This window comes from Oryzias latipes, chromosome 22 (genome assembly GCF_053564925.1).
Source record: "Oryzias latipes strain Hd-rR chromosome 22, Olatipes_Hd-rR_3.1".
In the NCBI taxonomy this organism is placed as follows: Eukaryota; Metazoa; Chordata; class Actinopteri; order Beloniformes; family Adrianichthyidae; genus Oryzias; species Oryzias latipes.
This window is the reverse complement of record NC_136258.1, coordinates 9837966-9849107: the sequence shown is the minus strand read 5'-3', so window position 1 is coordinate 9849107 and position 11142 is coordinate 9837966. Positions and strand designations below refer to the sequence as shown.

The window sequence follows — 11142 nt, the reverse complement described above, 5'->3', positions numbered from 1 at the left end:
ATTTGGGATTTTTGTAATGATGATGAAACAATAGAGCACGTGTTGAAATGTAGGATGCTCTCTGTTCAGAGACGGTTGATGAAGGAACATCTTGAAGGAAAGGAATGAACTGGGAAATTAAAGATATTTATGCAGCACCAGCAGTTCTACGTTTTTGATTTCATTGTTGAGGAAGAAGAAAATAATTGCTTTGTAAACAGTTAGTCTATGTTAACTCCACCTCCTAACTATATAATTGGGCCATTCCTATGACCGTGGTAGAACAGTTGGAGGAACACAAACAAGACAACACAAAATCACCACAGGACACTGAACAGTTCTTTGTAAATGTTTTGGAAAAAAACAAAACAAAACAAAAAAACAAGTCCGCCATTCCAGTAAGGCGGTTTGCTCAAATTTCCTGGAGTGAAGCTTCCTGTTACAGACTCTTGAAGACAGACGGCCTGTTGTCGTCAAGTAGAGCTGCTGGCCAGAGATCAGTCCTTCATAACTGAAAGACCAAAACACTAACTGGAGAATCAGAGGATGGTCCTAAAGACAACGCACAGGTAAAAGACAGCAAAGGCTGTCTGTTCTCATCTAGATTACAAATTACAACTTTCTTAGTTGATTTTAATTCATTTATCTGTTGAATAATGATTTTATCTTTTAGTATCTAAAATGTGATTTTTTAATGGTACATTTTGTTTTAAAATTATTTTATTAATATTTAAGATTTTGTTTATTTAATATAGCTTGATTGATTAAACTAATTTAAGCATAACCCAAATGTGTTTACTGGTTTTCCCAGTGCTAATGTCTGCTTTTCTGGAGAGGACTTCTGACTGAAAGTCTCTTTATGAAGCACCACATGTCATGGCAGACTTTTGGTTGATTTCTGTCCCTTTGGACAAGACTACTTCAGCAAGTGTGGAGAAACTCAAGCGTGCCATCACCAAAGCCCAGCTGTGCTCAAACTGGAAGTTTTCCATTCCAGATCTCAAGGTGAGGTTGTTCAAAACTTTTCAGGAAACAGCATGAAGGTGTAAATACAAAACTGAAGTGTTCAAGATAAGAAGTTGTCCCTGACTAGAAACACATGTTTATTTCTTTCATTAAATTGGTGCAGTAAAGTAACGCTAAGTACAATGAAGGTGTTTGGTGTCCTCTGATGGAGAGATCAGGGCTCAGGTTGCTCTGCACAGTTTCAGGCAACATTTCCATCTGACGTGTTACACTCAGCACCATCAATGTCAACCCAGGTTCTGAGTGTTCAAATGTTTTTTGAAACTCCACTCTTTATGTCCATCACACAAAAGGTTTCCCGAATTTCAAAATGAAGTTTATTTTTAAAATTATTGAGCAAGTTGTTCTTTTTCCTGAAAGATAAGATGTTTGATTTCTAAGACATCAGATGCATGATGGTTTGGTCTTCGTCTCCAGGTGGGAGTCCTTGACAGTCTGCTAAGTGTGTCGGACAATTTCTCCAAACTTGACACTCTGACTGAAAGGTTAGTTCAATGAAAGTAATTGCATGTTCCAGCTGCATGTTTTGTACTTGCTCTGACCTTTTGTTTATCTGGATAATAACTTTGTTTTGTGGTTCTTTGAGCATAATGATGGGCAGACACCATGTCAATGTCACATGATTAATTGATGATAAGGAACCGTTGCTGGTTTGTTTTCCCTCTTGGTTTTCATTGTTGGTCTATTTGATCTAACACAATGAGAGGCTGCTAAAGTCCCACTGCAGTCTTCTTTTGATCTATTGTCAAAGCTTTTCCAGTTGTCTATAAATTATCATCATTTTAGCCAAAATCCAAAAAGCTGTGTTTTCTGTAGAGCCGCAGGAGTTTATCAGACATTTGCCTTTGAGTTGTGGTACAGACTGTTGGTACTGAAGGAGCTTGAAGGAGCTTGTCTCCATTTTCCATCACACACTGCAGGGGGGATTTTGGCCCACTCCTCCTCACAGATCTCCTCTAGATCAGTTTCTGGACTGTCACTGAGAAACACAGAGTTTGAGCTCCCTACAAAGGTTTTCTATTGAGTTGAGGTCTGGAGATTGGCTACTCCAGAACCTGAATAGGCTTCTTACGGAGCCTCTCCTAGTTGTCCTGGCTGTGTGTTTCGGGTCATTAACCAAGACCATTCTTCAAAGCTCTGACTGAGGGAAGGAGGGTGTTCCCCAAAATCTCCCAATACACGACCCGGTCATCCTCTCCTTAACACATCCTGTCCTATGTGGAGAAAAACACCCCCATAGCATGATGCTACCACCCCATGCTTCACAGTAGGGATGGTGTTCTTGGATAATTTTTCTTCTTCCAAACACAGTGAGTGGAATTAAGACCAAAATGTTCTAATTTAGTCTCATCCGACCATTTGAATTTCTCCCATGATCCTCTGGATCATGTTTTTTTGGCAAACTTTAGACGGGCCTGGACATGTGCTGGTTTAAGCAAGGGGGACCTTCTGTCCCATGCTTGACTTTAAACCACGATGTCTGGACTATGTAAGGGGAGGACTAACAGCTCTTTGAGGATCAGAATTCTAGCTGAGAGACAGGGGTTCAAATACTTATTAGTAGCAGCAGTATACAAATAAATTAATTAAAATTTCATGCAATGTGATTTCTAGATTTTATTTTGATGATGTCTCACAGTGGACATGCACCTAAGATGAAAATGTCTGACCCCTCCGTGATTTCTAAGTGGGAGAACTTGCAAAGTCACATGGGGTTCAAAGACTTATTTACCTTTCTGTACAAACTGTAATGCACATGATGCTTTTGTTCCATGTCGCCTGCTCAGTGTGATAAAAAAAACATGCCAGTGTATGAATGAAGTGATGGAACCATCAGAAGACAAAGTCCATCCAAACATCTTGGTCAATGGAGGTAAGTGACACTTAAACACATCTGTCACAGCACATATGGGGGTTGATGCCATTGAAAATCAATTCACTGTGCAGTGTTCCCTCTGTTATTGCTGGGGATAAATAACCTGTGATAGGTGAAATCCGTGAAGTAGAATTACAGATGTTTAAGGCAGTAATACTCTTCACTGTACACTATATACTTTTTTTCAGACAGACGTGTACATTTTCACACTTTTATCTCTTGTTTAAAATAGCAAAGTTCAAACATTCATAGAAAAATAAGTCCAGGATTATAGAATGAAAACAAAGATCTGCATAAATATTTATGAATCTCTGGCAAACTGCAGTTGATCTGACAGGAGGCACAGCACGGAAGAGATTGACAAGATCAACAGTCAGTTAGAAGACAGTAAACAGAATACAGATGTGATAGTAAAACCTGTCCAACACAAAAGGCCTTCAGCTCAAATCTGTTTGCTCAGTTGTTGGACAGAACAAGTTAAAAAAGAAAAAATAAGAAGAAGACAGAATACAGTGTGTGCTGTTTAAAAATTTCTCTGAAGAAATTCAGCAAAAGGTGAACCACATTAAAGAAGGGGAACACTGTACAGCACTCAGCAAGTTTACAACCCCTAAACCATCCCTTTATGCTAACTTGGCATCAATCTGCTCTCTTCTCTCACAGAGCCCAGCAGAAATCAGAGTAACGTCCCAGCTCAGCTAAAAGCTTACCTCACATCTCTCAGGGGTATTTTAGCAGTTGTTACTTTGTGATACTCCCTGCAGTGTGGTGTTGGATCTGTGTCGTACCCCTACACTTCTGTCATTGTTGTACCAGAGTATTAAAACCATTGCTTAAGCTTGTTTTTTTTCAGTTAACATGATGAAGTATGTGACCAAGTTTCAGTGGGACACAGCCAAGTACCCCCCTGCTTTGCCTCTCTCCAGCCTGGTAGACATCATCGGCAAGGTACACCCAATGTAACACAGAGGATAAGTGGGCAATTCATGCCAAAATAACTGAATGTGATCATTATTTGTTTCAAATGACTGCAGATAATTAGAGGGTGTATACAAGCTTACGTTTTGTTATTTGTATACAATTTCGAAATTGCATTATTAAATGTTAGCGAGTCAGTTAAAATACAATGGAAGCTATCACAATTTTGAGTCTTATTTACAAATAAAACTCATATGTCCAAGATTTTAAGAAAAAAATGTAAAAAAATCCTATGGAGTCCCAAACTGTTCAGAATTATATAAATAGATATGACCTTGTGCAATCACACAATCAACCAATAAATCTCTCATAAATATCTAAAAAGATCATGAAATTGTGTGCACCCAGATTTTAAATTAGCCATTATATTATTGAATAGATTTAATTTCACTTTAAAATCCTGTTCATTATTTCAAAACAGGATTTTAAAATATTAATTTTAATCATGTTGAATATTGTTATAATTCTATGACTTTTTTCAGAAATTCGGATTTCAAAATCAGTTATTTTCCAAAGTAGCTTTCTTTTTATTTCATGTTGCTATTTTTCAGAATGACTTATTTATTATTTCATGTACAGCTTTTTTAGCATGAGTCTATCTGTCAATGAAACCAGACAAGGCGGAGAGACTTTTGTGATTGGCTACTCCTTTACTCAGACATAAGCAGCAGCACCCTAACGACATCAATTGATGTTGCTTAACCTTTGTACTATCTGAGATGACCCCATCCTTACATTGACATGTTCTCCCTACCATGACAAAGGTGGATAAAGGTGGAAAGATTTCCTGTAATCCATGGACACCAGTGAAGATCACAAATCATTGAAGAAAAAAGGTTCAGAGCACTGTCTAGTGGGTCTAGATGACCCCACTCCCAATGTTAAATCGCCTAGGATAGCACATGGGTTAAGCGAACGTGACGGCGCAATGCACACCTCTCAACACTAGGTGGGAGTATGCACCTCAACACATCCACAGTGTTGCCAGATCTGGCGGTTTTGGTTCTAAATTTGTGGGTAAAAATGGCTTTGGGAGGGTAGGCATAATTTGCCGGTTTTAGGGTCAGTTTGGCGGTTTCTATTTTCTCATGAACAGTAGTGGTCTGAGTTAGGCTGGGAGGCTGTTGGTGTGCCGCTAAGTTTCTATATACTGGAGCACTGTGAACGCACCAGGCTGCCTGTGGGAGGAGCTACCAGCCAATGTTTTTAGCCTGGTCGCTACATGGAGTGGTGTCTGTGATCATGTCATTTATGAAAGTGCATGGTAGACACGGAGAATGTTGAGAGATCAAGTTTGTTATTTTGAAGATTTCTACATGGTAATCCTCTGTTTCCTTGTTTGAGTTCAGCCCAGAGATTGTCGGCTTCAGCTCCCTTGATGACAGCCCTGGAGCGGTTTTGGGTAAATGGCGTATACTCATATGGCACTTTTCTACCTACAAGGCCCAATGCGCTCTACAGTCACAGACCCATTCACACAGTCACAAACACATTCACACACTGGTGGCGGCTCCGCTGCCAAACACAGGCACCCGCCTACCACCAGAGGCAAGGTGGGGTTCAGTGTCTCTCTCTCTCTCTCTGACAGAGTTTGAAAGCTTGCTGTCCCGCGTTAACCCAAAAGGGAAAAATAAAACCAGAGGACCTGCTTTGTAATTATTGTCTCCAAGAGCTCTGAGAGAATAGCCTGGAGGATTTTCAGATGAAACCCATGCATTTTCCAGAACTCCCCCCCATGGTCCGGGGTCACAGAAGGATCGGATGTGTTTTTATTGGGTCTGACGGTTTTCAGGTGACTTTTGAGCTGGAAAACTGGGACACTATCTAGCAATCCTGCACAGAGAAAGAGAGTCTGGAGTGTTTCAAAGGGCACTTCAAGACGCGGCCAACCGGAGCTTAAAGAAAGCTCCACTGTGGTCCACACGAACCCTCAAACTAGAAAAACAAAGTCGTCCATGTTTGCATCTTCTGCAGCAGACAGATTGAGGGCCTTGCCTAAGGACCCCCACTGGGTGATGTTAACTGCTCGCCATTGATATGGTAATTGCCCCCCAGTACCATTGCTTATTCCCCTCCGGGAATCAAACCCTGGATTCCTGCATGGTAGCTTGTCACCTTACCAAACGAGCCACCCAGCCAAATATGTCACCGCTGAGCGGGTATCTAGGAATATGAGTCGATTTCCAGGGATCAACCAATGTGCGTTCAGATCCCGCCCACTATCACTGATTGACAGACAGACTCATTCTGCTGAAAAAGCTCATAATGAAATAAGTCATTCTGACAAAACAGCAATGTGAATAAAAACAAAGCTTCTTTGAAAAATATTGATTTTGAAATCTGCATTTCTAAAAAAAGCCATATAATTATAATTATATACAACATAATTAAAAATTTATATTTGAAAATCCTGTTATGAAATAATGAACAGGTTTTAAAGCAAAATGAAATGTATTTAATAATATAATGGCTAATTTAAAATCCGTGTGGAGGCTTTTCACAATTTCATGATCTTTTTGTATATTTATGAGAGATTTATTGGTATATTGTGTGACATATTTATTGTGTCATATTTATTTATTTAATTATAAACAGTTCCCTACCCTTTTCTTCAGAAATAACAGGTGAAAATCAACTTTGACTCACAATTAAAACAAACTAGCTATTGGCAAATTTTGAAGATAGTTTGCTATTTTATACTTGTGAATTTATTTTAATCAAACTTGTCTATTTGTGCTCTTTGTTTCAAGCTGTGATACATATTACCAACCATCTGCACATGTGATTTTCTAATTGTATTGACTACAATTAATGCTTGAAATCAATGAAATCAAATCAAAAGCAGTCTGCAGCACGTCATGTACTATGACGTCGGACTGATGTCCACTGAAATTTGCCGTAAGCTAAGCGTATGGAGGGCGATCTATGGCTCTGATTTTGATCAAGCTTAAATAAAGGGGTCGAATAAAAGTGAGATATTCTGTCTTTTGTCAGCTCCTTTTCAATCATGACTGAATTTTCATTAATTATAAATGCTTTTATAGTTAAGCCATTTGTGTATATGAATGCATATAGTGTTGTTGTATATGTGGTGCTGTCATTAAAGAAAACAATAATTTGAACAACATTATTAGATTTTTCTTCTATAGAAAATATCTATGTTGAGGTTAATTAGGTATTCCTCAAATGATTTATGTTATCTCTAGGTCAAGCATCCTCTCAGTTCCTTCAAATTCATTTTTTTTTGCTGTTTGCATCAAATTTTCTGTTACAATAAAAGTTTTTCATAAATGAGAAAAAACCATTTTCTTTACCAGCTCTTGGCTTTGAAAAGATAGAACAACCTTCAGTGCAAAACCTTTGGGTGTCACTATCATGAAGGTCATGATCCAACCATGATGGCATAATCCTTTCTTTAATGCCCACAGGAAGTTCTGCAAGCGGAGACTGAGTTCAAATCCCACGCTTCAGCATACAACAGCCTGAAAGCAAACCTTGAACACAAGCTCAAGTGAGGATTGGAAGACATATAGATTTTAAAGAAGACATCTCTCAGCAACTCAGGGGTTTAATGTGGGATTTTTTCTAGTGAGAAACTGCAAACTCGTAGTCTTCATGGAATTGTGAGCGAAGACGACTTTGTGGTCTCAGAGTACCTCACCACTCTGCTGGTAGTGGTGAGCAGGTCAGTCACACATTGTTTTTGTGGGGGTGAGAATATTTATTACGATAAATTATCTGCTTAAGCATCTCATGTTTACAGAGACAGGTACTTGCAGTGGGAGAGGAGTTATGAATCCTTGTCACTGTTGGTTGTCCCGCGGTCTAGCAGGTGAGCTGACAGCAAACATTTCATAGATTTTCTGTACAAGAAGACCAAGTCTGCTGTAGAAGTTACATTTGTCAAATTATTTACATCTTGTCCTTTAATTTTAACTGTTGCTACTGGCTTTTTACTTTGATTTTCTGTGATTTTCTTTGTTTGATCATCAGGAAACTGTTTGAGGATGGAGAAGGGGCAGTCTTCTCAGTGACACTCTTTAAAAGAGTTGTGTGTGAATTCAAAGCCAAAGCTCAGGAGAGCAAGTAAGCAGAAGCTTGCCTAATAAATCCTGTTACAGTGACACTGTGGTGTGCATGAAATTTCCCTTAATATAGACTATGATCCTCCCAGGTTCATTGTGCGTGAGTATTGCTTTGATCAAGAGGCGAGGGAACAGCAGGAGATCAGGGAGTATACTATTCTCAAAAGAGAGAAATACGTAAGTTAGTTCGATTTGACCGTAACCGTAACCCTAACCCTCCATTTATTTTTAACAGTTCTGTTAAATTCTTTAATTGTTTTTTATACAGGAAATCTTTGTCCGCTGGCTGATGGTGAATTTCAGTCAGCTGTTCATTGCATGGATTCATTTGAAAGCAATAGGAGTGTTTGTAGAATCAGTCCTAAGGTCTGATCGGACTTTATTTGTTGTTCAGAATGTATGTGACTGGTTTTAATGACTTTTAAACTTCTGTTCATGATACCTCCTGGCAGGTATGGATTACCCGTCAATTATCAGGCCCTTCTGCTGCAAACTGACAAGAAGCACTCCAAGAAGCTGAGAGACACTCTTTCCTCACTTTTTAAGCATCTGGACCCAACTGCCAGTCTGAAAGATGTAAGAGGCTAAATATATGTGTTTGTGTGTGTGTGTGTGTGTATATATACATATATATTTAATTTATATCCATCTATCGATCTATCGATCTATCGATCTATCGATCTATCGATATAGATATAGATGTATATATAGATATATGTATATAGATATATAAATAAATAAATAAAACACAAGCTTGGGTCCTCTCCCAGAGGCCTGGGAGCGTGCAGTACGTTAGCTGTTCCTGTTCCTGTTCTGGACTGAGAGGTCTGAGGTCTTTCCAGGTATCTGTTGTAGCCACTCCTCCAGCTTGGGGGGTTACTGCCCCCAGAGCTCCAATTACCACAGGCACCACTGTCACCTTCACTTTTCATGCTTTCTCCAGTTCTTCTCTGAGTCCCTGGTATTTCTTCAGTTCCTCATGTTCCTTCTTCCTGATGTTCCCATCACTTGGCACTGCCACATCCACCACAACGGCTTTCCTCTGTTCTTTATCCACCACTACAATGTCTGGTTGGTTTGCCATTACCATCCTATCAGTCTGGATCTGGAAGTCCCACAGGATCTTTGCTCTCTCATTCTCTACTACCTTTGGAGGTGTTTCCCATTTTGACCTTGGGGTTTCTAGTCCATATTCTGCACACATGTTCCTGTATATTATTCCAGCCACTTGATTGTGGCGCTCCATGTATGCTTTCCCTACCAGCATCTTACACCCTGCAGTTATGTGCTGGATTGTTTCAGGTGCCTCTTTGCACTGCCTACACCTTGGGTCTTGTCTGGTGTGGTAGATCTGAGCCTCTATGGCTCAAGGCTCAGGGCAGAACAGTAGTGGGGACAGAGCACCTTGAAGGTTTAGGCCACATTTTATGGACACTTTTGGAAGTGGCTTACCATTGGCTTCTTATTCTTTATTTACTTTTAGCTTTTACCTTCAGGGTCTCCACAGCCAATCAGCTTCCTCCGTCTGTCTTCTACATCCTCTAACAGCAGCTACTTTCATATCTTCCTTCTCTGCATCCAGAAACCTCCTCTTTAGTCTTCTTCTAGACATCTGGCAGCTCTAGACTCAGCATCTAACTAACAAACTCCTCCTTTAAGATAACCCCTCCTCCATTTCTACTCCCATCTCCACCATGATAGAACAACTTGAACCCTGCTCCTAAGCTTGTAGCATTGCTAGATTAGAATAGAATAGAATAGGTCTTTAATAATCCCTAAGGAAATTTAAAAATGGCCATCTGCTCACACTCATAAAACACACACACACACACACATTAAAAACTACTTGTTCACCTGGTCTCCAGTAAGTCTACCTTCCTCATCTGCATCATGTCATCTAACTCTCTACCTTTTCCTGTTATAGTTCCAACAAAGTCTCTACTCTCAGTCCAACACTCACGACTTTCCTCTTCTCTCTCTTTCTATGAACGAGCTTTCCTCCTTCTCTTCTTCTTCCACCAACGGCAGTCTAATTTCCACCGGCCTTCTGTCGGTAAATAACACCGATACTGGTCGTTGTTATAGTTGATGGTTTATATCAGAGGTCTGATTCTCATATTTGGTTTGGCAAAGATTTTATGTCGGATGCCCTTTTTTTCACAACCATCTCTATTTATCCGGGCTTGGGACCCGCACGCCCCCTTGTATAATTGGAGAAGAAAAAACATTGTTCATTGCTCTGTTTTTGGGAAAATAATGAATTTTAAACTTAAATAAAATATTGATTTGCTTTTCTACTCACATTTTTCTATGCTGTTTGCCAAACAGGTGAGTTGTGATATCCCAGGACTCTGCCAGGAGGAGTATTCTTCTTACATCTGCTTCCCCATCAACACCAGCATGCTGTAGACCTCCTCCTCTCTTTTTAATTCACAAAGTGTTGGGCACAAAGAGACAAATAAAATGTAATTCATCACATCATAATCATAATATTTCTTTAGTGCTTGGTATTTTCAAGACTTATTGTGACCCACAAGTAGGTTTTTAAATAATTGTAAATCGCCCTACACATCAGATGGATCGAAGTGATGTTTTCCACCTCTGCAGAGGAATTGTACATCCATCTAATTAAGTCAAAAATAATGTTGTATGTAAAGTATAATTACAATGTTCTTTTTGGGTGTCTGCTGTTGGTCGTCAAATAATAAAACAGCTTCTAATTATAATTTTTCAAGTATCTTTCTTGCCATTTAATTAATAGATCCCTTTCCATCACTAAATATAACAGACCAAATCATTGATCAGAACATGGCGGCGCACTCAGCGCCTCAGCTTGTTTAGATGTTTTTGTATCTTTTTTTGTTTAGTTTTTTTGCACAATCTGTCGGGCAAATAACATGTACAGCCGACATGACTACTTAAGATCCGAGTGTGAAACAAATCAATGGTGACAAGCAAATTTCAGTATGAAGGTGAAGCGTAACCCTTGTGCTATCATAGGCAATTTAACATTGGGAGTTGAGTCATCTAGACCCCACTAGACAGTGCGCTGAACCTTTTTTCTTCGATGATTTGTGATCTTCACTCACTGGTGTCCATGGATTACATGAAATCCATTCACCATTATCCACCTTTGTCATGGTAGGGAGAACACGTCAATGTAAGGGTGGGGTCATCGGATTGCACAAGGGTTACACA

General features: G+C 39.5%; 1 protein-coding gene across 1 annotated transcript; it reads left to right on the top strand.

Moving 5' to 3' along the window:
• The first annotated feature begins 432 nt into the window (after positions 1 to 432).
• atp6v1c2 (ATPase H+ transporting V1 subunit C2) lies at positions 433 to 10670 on the top strand. The gene is made up of 14 exons (XM_023951991.2): positions 433 to 548; positions 791 to 984; positions 1423 to 1490; positions 2793 to 2878; positions 3545 to 3607; positions 3735 to 3829; positions 7288 to 7370; positions 7449 to 7544; positions 7623 to 7691; positions 7853 to 7945; positions 8034 to 8121; positions 8213 to 8310; positions 8397 to 8520; positions 10273 to 10670. Exons 2-14 carry the CDS (start codon positions 856 to 858, stop codon positions 10351 to 10353), a joined length of 1173 nt encoding a protein of 390 aa, XP_023807759.1. The 5' UTR covers positions 433 to 548; positions 791 to 855; the 3' UTR covers positions 10354 to 10670.
• Positions 10671 to 11142: the final 472 nt, after the last annotated feature.